We start from the raw sequence: 24073 nt of genomic DNA on the forward strand, positions 1-24073 counted from the left end.
ATTAAAAAAGTAAGGTATTTTAGATAACACATTAGCCAAATTAATTCCAGTAAAATAAAAAAGGGGCCTGCAGGACAGAGATGGCAAAAGTGCACACATCCATTACTCAAGAAGAAGTACAGATACTTGTGTTTTTAAAGACTCTGGTAAAGGTTGAAGTATTGACTACACTTTTAAAATCAAGTTAAAGTAAATAAGTTTGGGCTCTGATATGTTTTGAAGTAAAAAGTAGCCATTACTACTACCTGTTTTAGTGTCATGCTGGTAAATGGACCTCACATCTTAATATATTAATACAAAAGTATTTCAAACTTTGTTACCTAATAAATACATCCAGGCTGAACAACTACCATATTGCTTGTGTTCTAACACAAGCAGAGAAAAGATGATGATGATCAGGTGATAATAAATGTCTTTGTTCTCAGTCATGTTTACATCGTTGACTCCCTCTTGTCTCATCCACATTAGCCACACTGTATTTCTTGTTGTCTTCTGCCTTGCTCGTTGTTAGCTTTGTAGGCTAGCCTACATCTGTGGTGTGTGATAGCCAGGAAATACAGTGGTAGGTTGAAAAAGCCAGACAATGACAAGAAATAGGTTGATGGGCTGAAAATGGTGTGGAATGAGAAGACAAACGATTAATCATGTCACTAAAACAGGGGTGGCCAACCTGTGGCTCTCGAGCCGCATGCGGCTCTTTGCCTGGCTCTTAGGTTTATATCGAAGTTTGTGTTTGTGTTTTTTTTTTAAATGTGCGTGTTCATTTCGCTTGAGTTCAATACGGTATTTTTAAGACTTAAATGATCTTGCCCCTACTGGGAAACTTTGCAGTATTTTCATCTCACGCACATGCGCATTTGACGAAAATACCGTAATGAACTCAAGCAACGTGAACACGCACATTAAAAAAAACGCAAACACAAATTGCGATATGCAAATTGTTTACTTAAATTTTAAGTAAACAATTTCTGTCAAGTTCGCTCTCAAAATGGCAGGTAAAAATGCACAGCAAAACGAAAATATGAAGATGAACACAGGACATTTTTACCAGAGTGGGAGAGTTTATTTTTTTTGTTGAACGTAATGACAAGTCATTCTGCCTTATGTCAGGCGTCATTAGCGCATTTCAAAGTTTCAAATCTTCAGCGCCACTTCAGCTCACTCCATGCTAACATCGACCAGGAATTTTCAAAAGGGACTGAACTTCACAAACACAAGTTGGTCACTTTAAAAAAGTCAGGCAGAAGCAGATACAGTTTTAACTGGTTTGGAACATTACACAAGCTAAAAAGCCATACAATGAAGGGTACTTTATTAAAAAATGCCCCAGTTACGTTGTTGAAATCTTGTGTGAGAGGAAGGGATGGGTGATGTTCGTGTGTGCCCATGTGTATGATGTGGCTCTTTGCGGTAACACAGTAAAAAATGTGGCTCTTGGACTCTTGACTGGTTGGCCACCCCTGCACTAAATAGATTAAAATTAAAGTAACAAGTCTGGTTTAAAAAATGTAAGAAGTAGAAAGTACAGATATTTCTGTAAAAATTTAATGAGTGAAAGTAAAAAGTTGTCTGAAAAATACTGTCAGTTCTGAAACCAGAAAAAAATATACTTACCTACAGTAACAAAGTATTTGTACTTCATTACTTCTCACCTCTTCGACAGGCAATTTGTACTTACACAGCACCCTCCTGCTTCCATTTTGCCCATTGGTTTCCATTAGTGGTTTTGCTCACTATTTCATCATGAGCTAAAATCCTGTTCCTTATCATCCCAGTCAGAATGTAGTAGGGTGAAATTTTTACTGCATGGAGAGTGTGGTGCTCTGTGATATGCCGGCATCCTATCCAGGTTGAACCTCTGTCTACTGTGTGTGTGTGTGTGTGTGTGTGTGTGTGTGTGTGTGTGTGTGTGTGTGTGTGTGTGTGTGTGTGTGTGTGTTTTGTATCATATTCAAGGGACATGAAAATGTTCAACCTAGCAAACACAAGAAAGTATTTTTCAAAATGTCTGGTCAATGTTCTGTTTTGGTTAACAAAGTCAGCCTTGTTCACATAATACTCATGCAATTTTCTATATTCTCTCGTTTTTTGGCTATATGACATCTGGCAAGCAACAGTTGCCAAACGTTTTTTTTTTCCTTTGGACCAATGCAACTCTACCTCTGAGGGTGTTACTTTCTCATAAGAATAAGCTTGCCAAATTCCATAACCATTTCTGTAGTTTTCTTGGTCCACTTTAGTTGACAAAAATTCGGACAGTTGACAGTTGACAGTTCGGAAACCAGTAAATAAGTTTCAGCAGAATTTATTATACACTGTTATAGCTCAGGTCCACTGGCATTCTACATCATGTTTTAGCCTGTGCATTATAAGCTTCATCGAATTTGCTCTAAGTATTTCTTAAGCAGATTAATTTTCCCGAACAAGACGGACCGACAATCTTGTAGACTTTGTGATAAGCAGAAGCTCGAGAATAACTTGAATTGTTGTGTTTTATCGCCATCTACTGGACTAGTGCAAGTGCTGCAGCCTGGATGAATGTATCTTTCCCATATTTAAATGTATTTAACGATTGTACATTTTCTGTGGATACGTTCAAACCGTGCTACATGCTTCTTATTTGTATTGTGTTGTGTCGCTTGCACATCTGCATTTTAAGTAGTCATGTGCGTAGGTCTGCTAATGTCTTGTGTAAATCAGTGTTTGGCGTGTGTAGCACCTTGGACCTGTTTTGATTCACCGTGTACTGTACCAACAGCATATGGTTCGAATTACAATTAATTCACTTGGCTTGGCCTGGCTTGATCGAGATGTACTGATGGCTGTAGTTTTCTTGGACAGCAGTTGGGGTTTTCTTAAACTTCTGGTAACAAGGGACCCTTTACTGGTAAAAATGCATTTTTATTGTATTTTATCAGTAAACATTTTATTTTTGCCCACATAAAATGTTTTAACTATTTGGTTCATTAATGAAATATATTGACCATAAGATTCATATGTTCTTTTTGAACATTTCATTTTCCATGTGCTGTTATACTAGTCCCCATATGTTCCTCTATATCTTGAAGTAAAATTGTGGAGGTTTCTGCTCATTTAGCCAAAAAGGTGTGGTAAAGTCAGGAACTGATGTAGGGTGAGGAGTGTGGTCTCACCCTACAAGTGTTCCAATTCATCCCAATGTTGTTCAGTAGGCTTGAGGTCAGAGCGCTTTAGTAGGTCTCTCAAGATCTTCCATTCCAACCCATGTTCCAGCTTTGAGTCTCCTAGTGAAGGTACATTTGAACGTCACAGAATTACACGAGACAACGCAGAACTAGCTGAGAGTAAGCAAGACAGTAACAGCACGACTACACATTAGTAAAATTGCAAAAAATTTTTTTTTTTTTTTTTTTAGGACAATTGCACGGTGCGTTGCAGTTCTTAAGTGGGTCTAATAAAACAAGTCGGAAAAAACTAGTTTCTATTACAATTTACCAATAATAATGTTTTATTAATATTAAATAAATAAATAATAACATTTTAATTCACAGATTAATTTAGTTGAAATAAAATATCGTACGTTAATTTAGTCACATATATGATTTTAACTTTCGACTGCGAAATAAGTCAAATCAACATGGCTGTTTATATCATCAGACGATCACCATATAATACCTTTAAATGTGTCATGAAGTATATTCACACACTTTCTTTACTTTAATTACCACACATTCACTTTTTCAATAAACAAACATTTTACTCATTTGTGGAGCACTCAACATAGTTAGCCAGTTAGCTTTTTTTTTGGGGGGGGGGTGTAATGAATATATTACTCTTTGACCGGGAAGCGGAAGTTGCGCCTGAAGTCGTTTATAAAATGTTTCTGTTTGAATTTAACCAACCAGGAAAGGTTGTGGGCGGAGTTTTTTTTTTTGTAAGTAGAGGGATTTTCAAAAAAAAAAAAAAAATGTAGCAATATTCGGTCTTCCCTCAAGAAAACATTGTTTGTATTAAACATTTAAACCAGTTTATATTCGGGTTTTAAGGCTGAATGTGCAGTTTTTTTACGTTTTAATTCTGCGATCGCGTCCTCGAGGTTCAGCAGCTCCACAACCGCTTCTGTGGTTGTTACTGACCAAAACACAGACTTGCTTGTCGGGTATGTAAACCAGTCTGTCTGTATACATTACGTTCCGACGAGTCCAGTAGTTACTCGTTTGTCTTTGTTAGAAAGAAAACGAGCCAAATAATTGTGGAATACTATTGATTACAGAGAAACGTGGAGTTAACGCAATCTTCTCTGTGGCTTGTGTTTGATCCTGCAGGCTCTGTATATATATATCATTACTAACTAACGGAAATAATCTAAAAATGAGGCCAAAGACGAAAAAACGTGCTGTTAAACAAGACGACTCCATCAACAAAAGTATGTTTTGTGTGTATGTGTGTGTGTGTGTGTGTGTGTGTGTGTGTGTATATACAGTATATTATTGCATAGTTCTTCCTACAGTTGCAATAATTATGCAAGGCATCAAGTGAAACAGGGCGTTTTGGACAATTGAGCTTCATCAGCAGTATTTTACCTGGTTTCACCTCCTTCACCTTCAGAAGCACTCAGAATTCACATCTGATGAAGTCTTTTCATAAAAATGTCCTGTTTTTCTAGCTAGTGGAAACACCATGCTTAACCTTGTACAATATCAGTAGCATTTAAAATTTGACTGTGAAGCATTGAAGATTTAGAGCTGATGTTCAGAAGTTTTGATGACTAAAGTTTGGATATTTTGTGTTTTTATAGTTTGTAAGCTTTGCGGGCGTTGTGATGATTACCCTGAAAAATACGGAGAGAAGGTCACACTTGATGAACCCAAACTCACTGTGCACTACTTTTGCTTGGTAAGGGTGTGTGTGTGTGTGTGTGTCTTTGTATCCAGTGTTTGGGCAGTGGTGGCTCAGTGGTTAAAGCCTCATCACCGCCAAGCTGCCACTGCTGGGCACTTATCGATTATCTGAAGGTGTTGAATATCCTTGGTGGTTCTGGGCTCTGATGCCAGTTTCTTTGAACAATAATGTATATCTGACTTCAAGTTTTTATTATATGTTCTTTGTGATTTCTAAGCAATACTTTGATATATTGTTTGAATTAAACAAAGGCATCTTCCATATGAGTAAATATAAACCACTAATCATGTTGCAGTTGATGTCCAGTGGAATATTCCAGAGAGGACAGGAACACGAAGGCATACATGGGTTTTTGGTTGATGACATTATAAAAGAGGCCCGTAGATCTGCAAGGCTGGTAAATTAACAAGTATTTACTTCAGCTGCCATTTTAAGCATGATGTGGCAAATGACTAATTGCCAGTTTGTGATGTGCTTGAATATTAGATGATGCTTGTTTGTAAATTATGCTTGTCTGCAACTGTTTCATGCAGCGGTGCATGGGCTGTAAAAAGATAGGTGCTTCAGTGGGATGCTCCATCAAAAGCTGTAGACAGATGGTCCACCTGCCCTGTGGAATAGAACAGGAGTTTATTTTCCAATTCACTGGCTTGTTTCCGTAAGTAGCTTTATACTGGGGTACTTTTTATATTTCCAGAGAAAGTATATACATTTAATAAAATTTGTATTGTTAGACCAAACCCAGATCAGTCCTGGAAGGCAATCGTCTTGATTAAAGTGCATAGATAATGTTATAATAGTAATCAAAGGAAAAAGTTATTACACAAATTACATAACATTTCAGCATCTAAACAATTATCCTCACATAAGTACTCAATAGTACTATAAGTGCCAAACAAATGCAGCCTGCTGACGTATCTAATTTGGCTCCGACATACTTGTAAAGATTGAATTGGTTCCAAGAATTCTACTAGCCAATGTTTTTACCCTGGAGTAATATTAGCTAGAATCTACACAGCCATGTGTTATCTATGTTGTCTATGAGTATGCTGTCTGTATTCTAAATCTTGCTCATCAAAAACACCTCTTAAATATGTTTATTTTTGGCATTTATCTGAAAGCTGTGAAGCAGAACAGACTGTAATTCATTACAGGAAAAATTAGATCCAAATTATAATTACATATTCACCTCATTATTGCATGAGCTCACAGACACCCTTGACTGCGAAACTGTCAAAATATGAATTCTATTTGAAAATGTTTGTTTTTAATAATTAATATATTTTCAATATTAACTTTATTAAATATATCTAACTTTATTGATATTTAAAATTAATGTTGTACAATTGTGTGGTGAGTTTTATGAAAAATATTGTGTAAATAATGTAAAAGGATTTAAACATTTGTACAGCAAATGCATGTATGTATTTGTCCATATGGTCATGTTATTTCTCATCAGATCTTTTTGTAGAAAGCATTGCCCCATTCAGACCTGCTCTTCCATGCCCACCCTGCCTCTGTCCTGCTCTATCTGCTTGGAGTCCATTGAGCCGGTTCTCTCCTACTCTGTGCTTAAGTGCCCTGCTTGTCATGGAAGCTGGTTTCATAGGGATTGTGTTCAGGTAAACCTATCACAATTTTTCACACATTTTATGATCGTTCTTTCACTGATTGGAACGTAAAGTTTTTAGTTCCAAAGATTATTTTTTTTCTACAGAATCAGGCACACAGTGCTGCCTTGTATTTCTTCAGATGTACCTTATGCAACAACTCCGATCAGTTTCAGCAAGAAATGCTCAGGATGGGAATACACATACCAGAAAGGTATACAGTTTCTTTAGTCACCATATAAGGTATACATATTTATAAACATTAGACCATGATTGGTCTTTCACTTTTATTAAATTAATTTCTGACTTGTAGAGATTTGTAGAGATGCATCATGGGAGTTGGAGGAGAATGCTTATGGGGAACTGTTGCAAGTTTACCAGCATTGTGATGCCGTTAAATGTTCATGTGAAAAAGGTCGCAGTTACAGTGCACAGTCAGGGTAAGCATATGAGCTGAGAAAGGTTAATTGTTGTGTGTGTGTGTGTGTGTGTGTGTGTGTGTGTGTGTGTGTGTGTGTGTGTGTGTGTGTGTGTGTGTGTGTAATATATACCTTGGTACTAGGTAAACCAAGCACACATGCGTACATAAATATATTTATATATGTTTGTGTGTGGTTTTTAAATGTTCTTTTTGTTTAATAGGTTTTTTGAAATTGTTCGTTGTAAGTTTTGTGGTTCCAGTGGAACCCATCGTAAATGCTCTTCTCTCAAGCTTTATGAGACCAACTGGAGTTGTGATGATTGCAAAGCTGCTGTTGAGGGAGCAGGTGAACTGAACCACAAACATCATTTAGCCTCACTGGGTTTAAATAAATAAACATTATATATGTTTAATATTTTATAATATAAATCTAGCATTAGATGGCATGCCTTAGTTCTGTTTAAAAAATACATATATATTAACTTGTTTAACAATTATCAACAGTTTCCACATTGCCAAACCATGTTAAATCACCTTTAGCACAGAGGCAAGAGAAGAAAAGACTGCTTAAAAGATGTCTCTCCAGTTTTCACCCATCGTTCATCCCTAAAAGGTAGCAGTTAATTTCTGTTGTATTTGATCTGGCTTACTCGGTTCAGCGTTGTTTGCTTATTATCTCAATATAGCCTATATTTAGACATAAACTAAATGGACTGCATGCTTCAGAGTGATATGTTGGTTCATATCAGGTTCTGTATGGATGCAAGTCCCTCAGAGATCTTAAAGGATCTGGCCACTCAGAGATCAACACAGCATATCACAGCAGTGATTGTGAAAAAGGATGATGTGGTCGAAGCTGCCCTTCAGGCTGTGCGGCAGAGTGACTTTAATCCCTGTCACATGCTGTCTGTGAGGTTCACTAAAGACAAACAGAGCCAAACGGTGGCCACACAGCGTCGTTTCCTCAGACTCCTCCTGCTGAAATTAAAGAACTCGTGTGTTTTTGAAGGACCTGACCATGCTAAAAACCTGGCTCTCAGCTCACAAGGTATAATAATTTAATGACCACACTGAATATAAATGGCTTTTAAGTTCTAATATTAGTCATTTACTGATGTTGTTATGGCTTTTTAGAAAAGAATGAGTTGCGAAAAGTTAACTGTAATCTGTTGTATGATCCGTTATCATGCTCACTAAAAGAAAAGAAAATGTGCATACAAGTTGCTATAGCTGTATATTACCTGCAAGATGGAAAATTATTATTTCAGTAATATTTATAAGCAAGAGGATATTAAGAGATATAACAGATTAACTTGCCATAAAGAATTTTATGTTGGCATTCCTGTGTACAGCTTTGAGAGATGATCTGTATTTTGAGGTGGGAAGTCTGCTGGCTCTTTCACTGGTCCATGGAGGCCCTCCTGTGGCCTTTTTCTCTCGAGCGCTATACTACAGTTTATTTCATTACCCCACTGACTACATGTTCACTCCTGAAGACTTGGGAGATGTCACATTAGTGTACTCGGTTAACAAGGTGAGTCTTACAGTCTAGTGCAATGCACCTTGGAGGCAATACACATTTTTTTGTCATGCAAACATAAAACTGAACTAATATGTTTCAGATAGCACAATCAAGCTCTTTGAAAGAACTGAAGAGAGTGGTGCATCCCATGATGGAATTTTTGCAAGTAGCAGGCTGCTGGCGAGAGATCACTAAACTGTCTGACAAAAACCTGCTGCTGGAGGACATTCTAAACTTTTACTTCCTCTTAAGAATGCAGTTACCTCTTCAAAGGTTGGTTCCTCTAACAGCAAAACTTATAATGGAACATTTTTAGCAACCAACAATGTTTGATTGGGGAAAAAAATAGGTGGCTGAGTAAGAATACAAAGAATAATGCGTGCTCACACCCTTTAACTAATATTTAATAACAAATGCTTTTGCTTCCAGTTAGCGCACTCTCATTGATCATTTATTTTATTAATCTCCTGCTTGCAAAAATCCTCCAGCTCTCTCCTGTCCACAGCTCACCTGTGACTGACTTTGATTTGTGATTCATGTCTTTATTGAATGAAGAATTAGAATAGCCTTTATTTGTCACATATACATTACAGCACAGTGAAATTCATTCTTCGCATATCCCAGCTTGCTCAGAAGCTGGGGTTAGAGCGCAGGGTCAGCCATGATACAGCGCCCCTGGAGCACAGAGGGTTTGGGGTCTTGCTCAAGGGCCCAAGAGTGGCAGCTTGGCGAAACCGGGGCTTGAACCCCCGACCTTCCGATCAGTAATCCAGCTCCTTAACCACTGCGCTACCACTCCCCAGAATTGTGGCAGAATGTGAACTTTATTTTCAGCTGTCTAACAGAGGCTTGCAGGTTTTGCGCAAACATAGTAATGGTATTTGTTATTCATTGTTCCATGTCTTGACAATAGACCTACTCCCATCTAAATCGAAGACGCTTCATTGCATGATGCTGTGACCACCACAAATGCTTTACCATGGGTATGGTGTTGTAGTTTGTTGATCATCATATGGTGAAATATTAGCTGAAACTTATTATAAGAAACAGTTAACACAAAACTACTATCTGTGTGTGGGGTAAATGTGCTCAAGTTCGTGGTAAATTTTCAGCTGTTTCTGGCATCTGGTCACTTATGACCATAATTCTTCTTAATGTTGTTCTAATTTTTTTTCCTTCTCTCTAAATTAACTCCTGATTCCCATAACAATGGATGACAAAATGCGCATATATATATATATATATATATATAAGGGATGCACTGAAAATTTTCGGCCGAAAATGGCCCAAAAATGCATTTTCGGTTTTCGGCCGAAAGACTTTGATCACCGAAAAAAACAGTTTGTTGTGATGACGCAAACAGAAACCGCGCCCTGCACGTGCTTGTCTGCGGTGTGGACGTATTTCAGTATATCTTGGAGAAAGACCCACGATTAGCGATTTGCAAAACATGTAATGCCGAAATTTCAAGAGGGGGTGCGTCTGCAAAGACTTTCTCCAGGTCGGGTTTAATTTATCACCTGAAATCCAAACATCCCGACCGCTATACTGAATATGAGAAGAACGCAAACGCACAGAAAAGCAAAACCCCTCCGAGCACGCGCACTCCGTCTGTGGCGGACGTTTTTGAAAAGGCAAGGAACTTTCCCAGTGATGGTGTCACGGCAAAGGTCATTACACAAAAGATTATGGAATCCATTGCCTTAGATGATCGGCCATTCTCTGTCGTAGAAGATGTGGTGTTTCGTAGGCTGATCGAGCACATTGAGCCCCGTTATGCCACGCCGAGCAGACGACCTGAGCTTACCTGAGCTGTTTAATGTTGTTGCAACTCACGTTCATAAGCATATAACTGCAGATATTTCAGCAATTAGGTTCACGACAGACGTTGTTTGAATTTTATTTTATCCTGTGCATTGTTGCAATGTGCTATAAATAAATATTTTCATAATTTGTAATTGATTTATTCTTTGAAACTTTAAGATTAATTTATGCAATTGAAATGCCTTGATTTTAGTAAGTTTAGTACACAGTCATAGCCATAAATGCAATGGTAATAATTGGCATAATTTCTTTCGGTGTTTCGGTTTTCCGGCCTTGCTTTCCTCGTTTTTGGTTTCGCCAAAGAATTTTCATTTCGGTGCATCCCTAATATATATAATATATTTCACCTCCTTGGCACTGAGACCAAATATAAACTGTGTTTTAAATTCACTAAGTTTTCTAAGATTGACATGAGTTGGTTTTATTTGTTTAATCATAAAAGTAGGATGATGATTTTGGCATTGAAATGTGCCAGTAATAATGGAAGCTACTATATACTTACAGGTATTTAATAATCAACTGCTGCCAGGCCGTTAACTTTCAATTGAATACAAAGAAATACGTGTGTGTGTGTGTGTGTGTGTGTGTGTGTGTGTGTGTGTGTGTGTGTGTGTGTGTGTGTGTGTGTATATATATATAATATATATATATATATATATATATATATATATATATATATATATAAAATGGGGAAGAAAGGTGATTTAAGTGACTTTGAACGTGGCATGGTTGTTGGTGTCAGACGGGCTGGTCTGAGTATTTCAGAAACTGCTGATCTACTGGGATTTTCGCGCTCAACCATCTCTAGGGTTTACAGAGAATGGTCAGAAAAAGAGAAAATATCCAGTGAGCGGCAGTTCTGTGGGCGCAAATGCCTTGTTGATGCCAGAGGTCAGAGGAAAATGACCAGACTGGTTTGAGCTGATAGAAAGGCAACAGTAACCCAAATAACCACTTGTTACAACCGAGGTATGCAGAACATCTCTGAACGCACAACACGTCGATCCTTGAGGCGGATGGGCTACAGCAGCAGAAGACCACACCGGGTGCCACTCCTGACAGCTAAGAACAGGAAACTGAGGCTACAATTTGCACAGGCTCACCAAAATTAGACAATAGAAGATTGGAAAAACGTTGCCTGGTCTGATGAGTCTCGATTTCTGCTGCGACATTCGGATGGTAGGGTCAGAATTTGGCGTCAACAACATAAAAGCATGGATCCATCCTGCCTTGTATCAACGGTTTAGGCTGGTGGTGGTGGTGTAATGGTGTGGGGGATATTTTCTTGGCACACTTTGGGCCCATTAGAACCAATTAAGCATCGTGTCAACGCCACAGCCTACCTGAGTATTGTTGCTGACCATGTCCATCCCTTTATGACCACAGTGTACCCATCTTCTGATGGCTACTTCCAGCAGGATAACGTGCCATGTTAAAGTGCGAATCATCTCAGACTGGTTTCTTGAACATGACAATGAGTTTACTGTACTCAAATGGCCTCCACATTCACCAGATCTTAATCCAATGGAGCACCTTTGGGATGTGGTGGAACGGGAGATTCGCATCATGGATGTGCGGCCGACAAATCTGCAGCAACTGCGTGATGCCATCATGTCAATATGGACCGAAATCTCTGAGGAATGTTTCCAGTGCCTTGTTGAATCTATGCCATGAAGTATTAAGGCAGTTCTGAAGGCAAAAGGGGGTCCACATCAGTACTAGTAAGGTGTACCTAATAAAGTGGCCGGTGAGTGTGTAATTATTTTTTTATATATATATATATACACAAGCACACACACACCGTATTTTCCGGACTATAAGCCGCTACGTTTTTCCTACACTTTAAACCCCGCGGCTTAAACAACGAAGCGGCTAATTTTATTTATGGATTTTTCCTGGGTTTTCCAATCTTCTATTGTCCAATTTTGGTGAGCCTGTGCGAATTGTAGCCTCAGTTTCCTGTTCTTAGCTGTCAGGAGTGGCACCCGGTGTGGTCTTCTGCTGCTGTAGCCCATCCGCCTCAAGGATCGACGTGTTGTGCGTTCAGAGATGTTCTGCATACCTCAGTTGTAACGAGTGGTTATTTGAGTTACTGTTGCCTTTCTATCAGCTCAAACCAGTCTGGCCATTCTCCTCTGACCTCTGGCATCAACAAGGCATTTGCGCTCGGTTTGAACTGCAGCAGATCGTCTTGACCATGTCTACATGCCTAAATGCATTGAGTTGCTGCCATGTGATTGGCTGATTAGAAATTTGCGTTAACGAGCAGTTGGACAGGTGAACCTAATAAGGGGGGCTTGTGTGTGTGTGTGAGAGTATATATGTGTGAGAGTATATATGTGTGTGAGTATATATGTTTGTGTGTATATATATATAATATATTATTATATAATTTTTGGTTGGTGTTTTGTAGGTTTCGTGAGGGCCTTAAAGCCTTAGGTGTGTTTGATCGAGTCCAGGCATGTCCAGAGGCCTTCTGCACAATTTTCTGTGGCCCAGAAGAAAGGATGACTGCTGACACCATGTTTTTACTGTTCACTGCTTGTTTTTCTGAGGAAGAAAAACGGAAAGGAAAAGAAAACATGACACTGTCTTTCTGGAAGCAATACATACATGAGTGTGAAGGTTTGTTTTTTTGTTGTTGTTGTTTTTGCCTTTATTATTTAGTGCATAAATAGGCTTATCACCAGCTAATTAATTTCTTATTCTCAAAGAATTTAATTATTATGAAAAAAAAAAAAAATCAACATTACAATAAATTGTTAGTTTTTCAATTATAGCAAATCACATTGGTTGCCATCCCTGTTTATTTCAGATGGAAGATGTGCTGCATCACTAGAGGATATTCTCATATTTGCCACTGGTTTTGATGTGGTCCCTGCAATGGGCTTTGACCCTCCTCCCTCAGTATCTTTCTTTGTGCCGCTGGAACCCTCCTTTGCCTTTCCTCAAAGTCAAACTGAAAGAAACCAGCTCATTCTGCCTCTGCTTTCATCCTATGAACTCTTTAAGAAGCACTTGGAATATGCTGTGTGTCAGATCTCTGTGATGCAGGACATGTGAACTTCCCTCTAAATGTGTAGAGGCTTCAGAAATCCAGTGAAGGAAAAAAAAATACATGCTACAGCATAAGGACATCCTTCACAACTGTGTGCTTCTTACTTTGTTGTGGCAGTTTCAAAAAGAACCACATATGAGTGAGGGGCATACGTTGGCTTATAATCTATCCTTGTGTGTGTGTGTGTATGTGTATGTGTATGTGTATGTGTATATGTATGTGTGTATATGTATGTATGTATGTATATATATATATATATATATATATATATATATATTCCTAGAAAGTTCTGTTGATGTTTGATATTCTCCATCTCAAATCATTTTCATATCCCTAATGTCATTATTTACACAGGTAGCATTATTGCTCATTCATTGCTGATAATTGGAACTGAGCAATAAATCACAACAACCCCAGATATTTTGAAAGGAAAGAACTTTTACAAAATGAAAATGTTGTTTTAATCATCTCTTCAATTTTTAGCTATACTTTCTGTTGAATGGTCACTGCATTATCTGTGTAAAGCTGCTTTGAGACAATTTTCATTGTTAAAATAAAACTTTTAATTGAATGGTAGACAATTTCTTCAGTACTTTTTCTCTAAACAGTATCTGAGTTCAGCTTGTCAGTCTTTAATGCTTTTGAAACTGACCATTAAGACCTTGCATATTGCAATTCTCAATGCAATATGTATTAAATATGTTTGCTTGATGTATTTTTAAGACTCTGCACGGAAATGGCACATGATAAGGAAGCCTGCACCTTCTTACGATTTGTCTTGGCTTTTATATTCTACATAATATTTAAAAGCACAACTTGGTTTAACTCTATGAGGTTTATAGCTAGTCAGCATTCTGTTTTACAAGAGTCAACAAGTAAAATAAGTGTGGAAGTGGGGGCTTTGGACAAGCACTGGTTTGTCATTGGATGATGGAGTCTAAGGAATCCACCTGTAAGGATCATGCACCTAGTTTTCATTAATGGTTTTGCCCTTGTAAGCAATGCAGAGGAATAAGAGGGGCAAGCTAACCGCACAAAGTGTGTGTGTGTTTTGGTGAAATGTGCACTACTGAAATGCAAATATCCTGAAATGCTTATATCCTCTTCTTTGAGCCTGTGAGCTCTCCAAAACTTGATTTTAGTAACCACAAATGGGTACCTGGGGCCTATCTTGAATAGATTAGCTATAAGGTTTATGCATTCATTTTAGTGGATCCAACTAACTGATGGGTAGCATAAATGATACGATAATGAATGAACTCGAAACCTTTAAATATGTATAAATAGGCACAGTTTTAATTGGTATCTTCTAGTTTAGCTTATGTTATTGTTTTAACTGATATTAATTATATTTATGATAATGCAGTGATTTTGATGTGAAATTAATGCCAGTTATTAAAAGGCTTCAGTGTCTTAATAAAAGCACTATAATTAACAGTTGGATAATGACTTAATTAAATTATTCACAGTTAATTTTAATTAATTTAGGCAAGTCATTTTTACACAGGGCCCTTTATTTAAAAAGACCCTGTTGCAGCAAAGCAATTTATATTAGGGTTTTGCAGCAGAGCCAAAATGTGCATTTGTAACAATTTACACCTTTTAACCAGGCCACATGCAAAATATGGTTAGTTTGCTTTTTGCTAACAACCCCTTAGCAAAAAGAGCAGAAGCCATTGGGACAGTCAGACCAAATCAAACATTGTTTGTTAGATTTAACACTTGCTGCTTAATATATCGGATATGATAGAATACCAGTGCTGTTGTCACACAGTTCATGGTTATTGGAACATTTCTAAATTGCCACGTTACTGTTTGGGAAACCACAAAAATGGTACAAAAAGAACACTGTAACTTCAAGGGAATATAAAATCATGGTTTTATGTTGAGTGGACAAAAGGTATTAGTAGTTTTACTAGTTTTTTTAACTGTGGCATCCTTTTAAAAAATCAGTCAATAATTGCTATCAAAAAACATTTTATCAATAACCTTGCTATCAAAAACAATTTTGTCACACGATCATTTCAGGTTTTTTTATATAGTAAAAGATATGGTAAAAATAAACAAAGAATTGGTAAAAATTTCATTGCAATATATTGTGCTGTATAGATACAAATCTTTTGCCATATACTCCCAAGTGGAAATTTAGTACTGTTATATAATTTATATATAATAATACAAATATTCTTATTATGGACCAAATAAAAGGCTCTGAATTGGCTGAGTTTGGTTTGCTTGAGGGTTTGAAGTCATCATTTGTGTTCGCAGATGCATAATAGATGCTGAGTCATGGATCCAAGACCACTTGGACTGAAAAGTGTGAAAACATTACTCCACTTCACATTTTTCTTATATATATATATATATATATATATATATATATATATATATATATATATATATATATATATATACACACACATACACACAGTGAGGAGAATAAATATTTGAACACCCTGCTATTTTGCAAGTTCTCCCACTTAGAAATCATGCAGGGGTCTGAAATTGTCATCGTAGGTGCATGTCCACTGTGAGAGACATAATTTAAAAAAAAAACAGCTGCAAATAAGTATTTAAACACCTGTATATCAGCTAGAATTCTGACCCTCAAAGACCTGTTAGTCTGCCTTTAAAATGTCCACCTCCACTACATTTATTATCCTAAATTAGATGCACCTGTTTGAGGTCGTTAGCTGCATAAAGACACCTGTCCACCCCATACAATCAGTAAGTATTCAACTACTAACATAGCCAAGACCAAAGAGCTGTCCAAAGACACTAGTGACAGAATTGTACACCTCCACAAGGCTGGAAAGGGCTACCGGGAAATTGCCAAGCAGCTTGGTGAAAAAAGGTCCACTGTTGGAGCAATCATTAGAAAATGGAAGAAGCTAAACATGACTGTCAATCTCCCTAGGACTGGGGCTCCATGCAAGATCTCACCTTGTGGGGTCTCAATGATCCTAAGGAAGGTGAGAAATCAGCCCAGAACTACACGGGAGGAGCTGGTCAATGACTTGAAAAGAGCTGGGACCACCGTTTCCAAGGTTACTGTTGGTAATACACTAAGATGTCATGGTTTGAAATCATGCATGGCACGGAAGGTTCCCCTGCTTAAACCAGCACATGTCCAGGCACGTCTTAAGTTTGCCAATGACCATTTGGATGATCCAGAGGAGTCATTGGAGAAAGTCATGTGGTCAGATGAGGCCAAAATAGAACTTTTGGGTCATAATTCCACTAAACGTGTTTGGAGGAGGAAGAATGATGAGTACTATCCCAAGAACACCATCCCTACTGTGAAGCATGGGGGTGGTAGCATCATGCTTTGGGGGTGTTTTTCTGCACATGGGACAGGGCGACTGCACTCTATTAAGCAGAGGATGACCGGGGCCATGTATTGCGAGGCTGGGTCTTCCAACATGACAATGACCCGAAGCACACAGCCAGGATAACCAAGGAGTGGCTCTGTAAGAAGCATATCAAGGTTCTGGCCTGGCTTAGCCAGTCTCCAGACCTAAACCCAATAGAGAATCTTTGGAGGGAGCTCAAACAACGTGTTTCACAGCGACAGGCCAGAAACCTGACTGATCTAGAGAAGATCTGTGTGGAGGAGTGGGCCAAAATCCCTCCTGCAGTGTGTGCAAACCTGGTGAAAAACTACAGGGAACGTTTGACCTCTGTAATTGCAAACAAAGGCTACTGTACCAAATATTAACATTGACTTTCTCAGGTGTTCAAATACTTATTTGCAGCTGTATCATACAAATAAATAGTTAAAAAAATCATACATTGTGATTTCTGGATTTTTTTTTTTTTTAGATTATGTCCCTCACAGTGGACATGCACCTACGATGACAATTTCAGACCCCTCCATGATTTCTAAGTGGGAGAACTTGCAAAATAGCAGGGTGTTCAAATACTTATTTTCCTCACTGTGTATATATATATATATATATATATATATATATATATATATATATATATATATATATATATATATATATATATATATATATATACAGTGGGTACGGAAAGTATTCAGACCCCCTTACATTTTTCACTCTTTTTTATTTTGCAGCCATTTGCTAAAATCATTTAAGTTCATTTATTTTCCTCATTAATGTACACATAGCACCCTATATTGACAGAAAAACACAGAATTGTTGACACTGTTGCAGATTTATTAAAAAAGAAAAACTAAAATATCACATGGTCCTAAGTATTCAGACCCTTTGCTCAGTATTTAGTAGAAGCACCCTTTTGATCTAATACAGCCATGTATTAGATCACGTCGGGCCACTCTGCTATAAAGCCCCACTGGTGAAGGGCTGCAGTAATGGTTGACTTTCTACAACTTTCTCCCATCTCCTGACTGCATCTCTGGAGCTCAGCCACAGTGATCTTTGGGTTCTTCTTTACCTCTCTCACCAAGGCTCTTCTCCCCCGATAGCTCAGTTTGGCCGGTCGGCCAGCTCTAGGAATGGTTCTGGTCGTCCCAAACGTCTTCCATTTGAGGATTATGGAGGCCACTGTGCTCTTAGGAACCTTAAGTGCAGCAAAAAAAATTTTGGAACCTTGGCCAGATCTGTGCCTTGCCACAATTCTGTCTCTGAGCTCTTCAGGCAGTTCCTTTGACCTTAATGATTCTCATTTGCTCTGACATGCATTGTGATCTGTAAGGTCTTATATAAACAGGTGTGTGGCTTTCCTAATCAAGTCCAATCAGTATAATCAAAAATTTCTGGACTCAAATGAAGGTGTAGAACCATCTCAAGGATGATCAGAAGAAATGGAGAGCACCTGAGTTAAATATATGAGTGTCACAGCAAAGGGTCTGAATACTTAGGACCATGTGATATTTCAGTTTTTCTTTTTTAATAAATCTGCAAAAAGGTCAACAATTCTGTGTTTTTCTGTCAGTATGGGGTGCTATGTGTACATTCATGAGGAAAATAAATGAACTTAAATGATTTTAGCAAATGGCTGTAATATAACAAAAAGTGAAAAATTTAAGGGGGTCTGAATACTTTCCGTACCCACTGTATATATGAGAGGGAGATTTCAGTAAGTCTGGATCGGAAACAACATCTCCAGCACCACCACACTGAGCACTCAGCCCACTGCTGTTCACTCTGCTGAATTACGACTGTCTAGCAATGTTCAAATCACATCAAGTTTGCAGATGACACAAATTGAAATCGCCACATCCCTCTCGCCACACCCCTCTTTACCTGCTGCCGCATCTCCTTGTACTCCTGTCTACTTTTCTCATCTCTCTGCCAATTCTGTTTCACCAACCTTTAAAGTATACACCTTAACCTGCACTCTCCTACACTTCTCCTTTTCCTGCTGTCTCTGTAGACGTCTTTCTCCTCTCTTCTCCTCCTTCAGCCAACAGTAGCCCAGTTTCCACCGGTACCCTTTTGGCTAACAATATCTGTGGCTGTCATTGGTAACCCAGGCCTCGACCGATCCGGTATGAAATTCTGATTTGTCATCCACATATTTATTTGGCACGTTTTATGTTCAATGCCCTTCCTAACGCAAACCTCTCCATTTATACAGGCTTTAGACAGGCACTAAGAGTGCACTGGCTATTACTAAATAAATTAACTTTTAATGATATTCTAATTTATTGAAATGCACCTGTAAATGGTTTAAATGACAATAAAAGCTTTTTGACTTGACTCGTTAGTTTCGGACACCTAACAGAAAAAACAAATCAAACTGCATTGTGGTTTTGACATGTAAAATCATATCGTTCAACAATACGGTCAGCCTGTTGGTAACAGCATGGCAGGCGGATTTCAGGATCTGTTCACTGTTTACCGAGACAATGGCGAGGATTAAAGACGAATGAATTGATTTCGGCCCTGTTGTTTCTGTGAAGAATATTCAGAGTTACTTCCTTACCTTTGCTCAACCCAGCCATTATGGATGCACAAGCCAGTGCACTCTTCATCCAGCGTGAAAACATGTGCCAAATCAAATATGCGGATCACAAATGAGAATTTCATACCGGATCGGTCGAGGCCCGGGTTAACAACGACCGCCACAGGTATCGTTAGCCGACAGGGTACCGGTGGAAATTGGGCTACTGTTGGCCGAAGGAGGAGAAGGAGAGGAGGAAGACGTCTACAGAGACGGCAGGGAAAGGAGCAGTGCAGGAGAGTGGAGGTTCGGGTTGGTACTTTAAATGTTGGTACTATGACGGGTAAAGGGAGAGTGGTAGCTGATATAATGGAGAGGAGAAAGGTAGATATGCTGTGTGTTCAGGAGACCAAGTGGAAAGGGAGTAAGGCCAGGAACATTGGAGGTGGATTTAAACTGTTTCATCATGGTGTGGATGGAAAGAGAAATGGTGTAGGGGTGATTCTGAAGGAAGAGTACAGTAAGAGTGTAGTGGAGGTGAAGAGAGTTTCTGATAGGGTGATGATCGTGAAGGTGGAAGTTGAAGGGATGATGATAAATGTCATCAGTGCCTATGCTCCACAAGTTGGCTGTGAGATGGAGGAGAAGGAAAAATTCTGGAGTGAATTAGATGAAGTGGTAGATGGTGTACCTAGGAAAGAACGATTGGTGATTGGGGCAGACTTTAATGGGCATGTAGGTGAAGGGAACAGAGGTGATGAGGAGGTGATGGGTAGGTATGGTATTAAGGAGAGGAATGTGGAAGGGCAAATGGTGGTAGATTTTGCTAAAAGGATGGAAATGGCAGTGGTGAACACTTATTTTAAGAAGAAGGAGGATCATAGGGTGACGTATAAGAGTGGAGGAAGGTGCACACAGGTGGACTATGTGCTATGCAGGAGATGCAACCTGAAGGAGATTGGAGACTGTAAGGTGTTGGCAGGGGACAGTGTAGCTAGACAGCATCGGATGGTGGTCTGTAGGATGGTTTTGGAGGCGAAGAAGAAGAGGAGGAGAGTGAGGACTGAAAGAAGAATAAGATGGTGGAAACTTAAGGAGGAAGAGTGTAGTGTAAGGTTCAGGGAAGAGGTCAGACAGAGGCTCGGCGGTGTTGAAGAGGTGCTGGATGATTGGGCAACTACTGCAGGAGTGATGAGAGAGGCAGCTAGAAAAGTACTTGGTGTGACATCTGGAAATAGAAAGCAAGACAAGGAGATGTGGTGGTGGAATGAGGAAGTGCAGGAGAGCATAAGGAGAAAGAGGTTGGCAAAACAGAAGTGGGATAGACTGAGTGATGAGAAAAGTAGGCAGGAGTACAAGGAGATGCAGCAGCAGGTAAAGAGGGATGTGGCGAAAGCCAAGGATAAGGCATATGAGAAGCTGTATGAGAGGTTGGACACTAAGGAAGGAAAAAAAAAGGATTTATACCGATTGGCCAGGCAGAGGGACCGAGCTGGGAAGGATGTGCTGCAAGTTAGAGTAATAAAGGATGGAAAGAGAAATGTGTTGACTAGTGAGGAGAGTGTGTTGAGAAGGTGGAGGGAGTATTTTGAGCAGCTGATAAATGAGGAAAATCAGAGAGAGAGAAGGTTGGACGATGTGAAGGTGGTGAAGCAGGATGTAGATAGGATTAGTAAGGAGGAAGTGAGAGCAGCGATTAAGAGGATGAAGAGTGGAAAGTCGGTTGGACCAGATGACATACCGGTAGAAGCGTGGAGATGTTTAGGAGAGATGGCAGTGGAGTTTTTGACCAGGTTGTTTAACAGGATTTTGGAAGGTGAGAAGATGCCTGAGGAATGGAGAAGAAGTGTGCTGGTACCGATCTTTAAGCATAAAGGAGATGTGCAGTCTTGCAGTAACTACAGGGGAATTAAGTTGATCAGTCACACCATGAAGTTATGGTAAAGAGTAGTGGAAGCCAGGCTGAGAGAAGAGGTGACCATCTGTGAGCAACAGTATGGTTTCATGCTGAGGAAGAGCACCACAAAAGCCTTATTTGTTTTGAGGATGTTGATGGAGAAGTATAGAGAAGGACAGAAGGAATTGCATTGTGTATTTGTGGATTTAGAGAAAGCGTACGACAGAGTGCCAAGAGAGGAGTTATGGTATTGTATGAGGAAGTCAGGTGTGTCAGAGAAGTATGTGAGGGTGGTGCAGGACATGTATGAGGACAGTGTGACGGCAGTGAAGTGTGCAGTAGGTACGACAGACTGGTTCAGGGTGAAGGTTGGACTGTATCAAGGATCGGCACTGAGCCCTTTCCTGTTTGCAGTGGTGATGGACAGGTTGACGGACGAGGTCAGACAGGAGTCTCCCTGGACTATGATGTTTGCGGATGATATTGTGATTTGTGGTGAGAGTAGGGAGCAGGTTGAGACGAGCCTGGAGAGGTGGAGGTACACGCTGGAGAGAAGGGGAATGAAAGTCAGTAGGAGGAAGACAGAGTACATGTGTGTGAATGAGAGGGAGGGCAGTGGAGGGGTGCGATTGCAGGGAGAAGAGCTGGAAAAGGTGACGGAGTTCAGGTACCTGGGGTCAACAGTGCAAAGTAATGGAGAGTGTGTTAGAGAAGTAAAGAAAAGAGTGCAGGCAGGGTGGAGTGGGTGGAGAAGAGTGACAGGAGTGATTTGTGATAGTAGGGTATCTGCAAGAATGAAAGGGAAAGTTTATAGGACTGTGGTGAGACCTGCGATGTTGTATGGATTAGAGACAGTGGCATTGAGTAAAAGACAGGAGATGGAGCTGGAGGTAGCAGAGATGAAGATGTTAAGGTTTTCGTTGGGAGTGACGAGGATGGACAAGATTAGAAATTAGTTTATTAGAGGGACAGCGCATGTAGGATGTTTTGGTGACAAGGTGAGGGAGGCGAGATTGAGATGGTTTGGACATGTGCAGAGGAGGGAGATGAATTATATTGGTAGAAGAATGCTGAGGATGGAGCCACCAGGTAGGTGGAAGAGGAAGGCCAAGGAGGAGGTTCATGGATGTGGTGAGGGAAGACATGCAGGTAGTTGGTGTGAAATAGGCAGATGTAGAGGACAGGGTGGTATGAAGACGGATGATCCGCTGTGGCGACCCCTAATGGGAGTAGCCGAAAGAAGAAGAAGAAGACTTCCTTACCTTTGCTCGGCCGTTAGATGGCGCTGCGCTCGCGTTCCTAGTTGCCACGTCACCCGTCAACCCGTCAGCGTCTAAACAGTAAAGATGGCGGCCTCCATCCTGGAAAAGCAGGCAGGTCTGTTATTTTCTTAGTTATTTGTTCTAGAAAGTGGATAGCTTTTATAATATTCGTTCGAATGTGGTTACATTTGAAATGGAATTCTGTAGCCTTATGTAACAGTTAATTAATGTAACGTGTTGTAGTTTCAGCTGCCCAGCTTGCTAACATAATGCTCAGGTTGCTAAGTGTATCATTGACTTTCATTTTAAGCTACCGACTTCTGAAAATATCCTTAAAATATTTAGCTTTCACCGAGGATGTCAGTGTCCTGCTTATTTATAGGAAGTTCTTAAAAAAAAATCGTAGTGTTTACCTAGAAGCAAGAACGAATTCATTTTATTGTAATAGGTTTGGCTGGCTACCTAAGCAAAACATCCGTAACTCGTTGTTTTGCTCATAGATCAATATCTTCTCCATTAAAGATTAACGTGACTATTAGCTATGAAGAGGAGAAAGAAGAAGAAAAAGACGAGAAGCAGGCTGCGTTACGGCTGGACTGTAGTTTCATTTTTTCTGAACTGTATAATGAGCAGGAAATGTGACGTTTCATAAAACGACGCATTTCGGAGAAACTGTGTTCGGAAGGTGTGGAAAAAATCCTTTCAGAATGAAACATGTTTGCTCTGTCTGCAGTGATGTAAAAGTTGGCCCACAAAATATTTTTTTATAACCCTTGATACTTAACTCAGAATTAGTAATCACTACAGATCTAGATTAAAGTTTCACACTGTAATCTAAAACAACCACTTGTATGTGGTGTTTCAAATGTTCTCTCTGTGTCTGTCTGTGTGAGTTTCTTCTGGGTTCCCCAATTTACCTACCACTGTTCAAAATCCATACAAAGTGTTTTGGCTGCAGTTTATGTGAGGTGCTACAATGGACTAGTGTCTCTTCTCATGTAAATTCTCCTACCTCAAGCCCAGTGTTCCCAGAATAAACCCAAAGAATAATAATCAGTGGTTAAAAAAGCCGAACTGCTCCTGACCTTAAATCTTAGATTTATCAGGAAATTCCTTTAGTAATATTGAAAACTATCGGTCATTCAATATAGATTTGTTTATTTTCTGATTTGATAGTTGTATCATGATTGTATTTTGTTTGATAACTACTTGTTATTAATCTTTCTTTAGCTGCCTTGAAGCGCATGCTAAACTTTAATGCACCACCTCTAAAAAACACAGCAGTTGAACCAGTATGGAAGGTAATTGAGCTTATTTACCCACATTAGATGCTATATAATCTAGCTAATTATAGAACGTTTCACAAGTAAACTGCTTAATGTTTAACTGTTGCTTGTGCTTAGGTACTTATTTATGATCGCTTTGGTCAAGATATCATCTCTCCACTTCTCTCTGTGAAAGAGTTAAGAGACATGGGAATCACTCTTCACCTGTAAGAAGCTGAAATATGTGCAAAATCTCTACTGACATTTTTGTAGAATCTACTGTCTTTATCCCTCTCCTGCACTGTTCTGACTGGCTTTTTTTATTTTGTTTTCCAGCTTATTACACTCAGACAGAGATCCTATACCCGATGTTCCTGCCATTTACTTTGTGATGCCGACAGAGGAGAACATAGACAGGATATGTCAAGTAAATGTCAATATTATAATAATTAAAGGTTA

The 24073-nt window shown here is 39.2% G+C and overlaps 2 protein-coding genes and 2 long non-coding RNA genes across 7 annotated transcripts in view; 2 read left to right on the top strand and 2 right to left on the bottom strand.

Moving 5' to 3' along the window:
- Nucleotides 1–2289: 2289 nt before the first annotated feature.
- LOC310731271 lies at nucleotides 2290–3775 on the bottom strand. Its single transcript, XR_014535140.1, has 3 exons — nucleotides 3655–3775; nucleotides 2985–3263; nucleotides 2290–2884 (listed from the first exon to the last, which is right to left on the bottom strand). It is a non-coding gene; the product is annotated as an uncharacterized lncRNA (long non-coding RNA).
- A 94-nt stretch (nucleotides 3776–3869) lies between these two features.
- Nucleotides 3870–13329, top strand: g2e3 (G2/M-phase specific E3 ubiquitin protein ligase). 4 transcript variants are annotated; one of them, XM_083550693.1, is made up of 15 exons: nucleotides 3870–4138; nucleotides 4305–4405; nucleotides 4778–4875; nucleotides 5177–5278; nucleotides 5415–5539; nucleotides 6341–6503; nucleotides 6599–6705; nucleotides 6815–6931; nucleotides 7134–7258; nucleotides 7417–7525; nucleotides 7662–7960; nucleotides 8265–8446; nucleotides 8535–8707; nucleotides 12672–12883; nucleotides 13074–13329. In XM_083550693.1, the coding sequence occupies exons 2-15, from the start codon at nucleotides 4351–4353 to the stop codon at nucleotides 13319–13321; spliced, it is 2115 nt and encodes a 704-aa protein (XP_083406819.1). In that variant the 5' UTR covers nucleotides 3870–4138; nucleotides 4305–4350; the 3' UTR covers nucleotides 13322–13329. The 4 variants fall into 4 exon arrangements, 3 of the variants coding, with proteins under 3 accessions (XP_083406819.1, XP_083406821.1, XP_083406820.1); XM_083550695.1 differs by having other exon boundaries at nucleotides 3880–4138; nucleotides 7453–7525; XR_014535098.1 differs by lacking the exons at nucleotides 12672–12883; nucleotides 13074–13329 and adding an exon at nucleotides 9432–9666 and having other exon boundaries at nucleotides 8535–9327.
- LOC310731237 lies at nucleotides 12673–23521 on the bottom strand. The gene is made up of 3 exons (XR_014535112.1): nucleotides 22763–23521; nucleotides 22350–22448; nucleotides 12673–12808 (listed from the first exon to the last, which is right to left on the bottom strand). It is a non-coding gene; the product is annotated as an uncharacterized lncRNA (long non-coding RNA).
- scfd1 (sec1 family domain containing 1) overlaps nucleotides 22362–24073 on the top strand; it is a 34101-nt gene continuing 32389 nt past the window's right edge. Inside the window, exons 1-4 of the mRNA XM_083550698.1 lie at nucleotides 22362–22464; nucleotides 23580–23650; nucleotides 23753–23841; nucleotides 23951–24041. Coding sequence (XP_083406824.1) covers nucleotides 22434–22464; nucleotides 23580–23650; nucleotides 23753–23841; nucleotides 23951–24041 — 282 coding nt within the window. The 5' untranslated portion in view covers nucleotides 22362–22433. The remainder of the gene's footprint in view (nucleotides 22465–23579; nucleotides 23651–23752; nucleotides 23842–23950; nucleotides 24042–24073) is intronic.

Source organism: Silurus aristotelis (assembly GCF_946808225.1).
Source record: "Silurus aristotelis genome assembly, chromosome: 9".
NCBI classification, from domain to species: Eukaryota; Metazoa; Chordata; class Actinopteri; order Siluriformes; family Siluridae; genus Silurus; species Silurus aristotelis.